The sequence below is a fragment of the Eimeria mitis genome, genomic scaffold (genome assembly GCF_000499745.2).
Source record: "Eimeria mitis Houghton genomic scaffold, Emh_scaff157, whole genome shotgun sequence".
Taxonomy (NCBI): Eukaryota; Apicomplexa; class Conoidasida; order Eucoccidiorida; family Eimeriidae; genus Eimeria; species Eimeria mitis.
Genome location: NW_013569814.1, coordinates 1 through 285, shown reverse-complemented (window position 1 = coordinate 285; position 285 = coordinate 1). Strand labels below are relative to the sequence as shown.

Sequence of the window (285 nt, the reverse complement as noted above, 5' to 3'; positions counted from 1 at the left end):
GCAGCAGCAGCAGCAGCAGCAGCAGCAGCAGCAGCAGCAGCAGCAGCAGCAGCAGCAGCAGCAGCGAGATTTTCCCCCTAGAAGACCCCAGCGACTACCCTTTGCTGCTGTTTAAGTGGTTTTGCCCTGAGTCTGTTTCTTTGGTTTGTCTTGGTGCTGTTGCATGCAACGCGAAGCAGCAGCTGCAGCAGTATGTGCTGCAGTGGGTGCTGCCGAGAGCAGCAGCAGCAGGATTTCTTACACAGCAGCAGCAGCAGCAATTTGCTGCTGATCCAAATTCTCTAC

The 285-nt window shown here is 55.4% G+C and overlaps 1 protein-coding gene across 1 annotated transcript in view; it reads left to right on the top strand.

The window, feature by feature from the left end:
- EMH_0001040 (uncharacterized protein) overlaps nucleotides 1–115 on the top strand; it is a gene marked incomplete at both ends in the record, with an annotated part of 8,784 nt that extends 8,669 nt beyond the window's left edge. The window contains one exon of the mRNA XM_013495426.1: nucleotides 3–115. Within this exon, the coding sequence (XP_013350880.1) occupies nucleotides 3–115 (113 nt within the window). The remainder of the gene's footprint in view (nucleotides 1–2) is intronic.
- Between the last annotated feature and the right edge of the window lie 170 nt (nucleotides 116–285).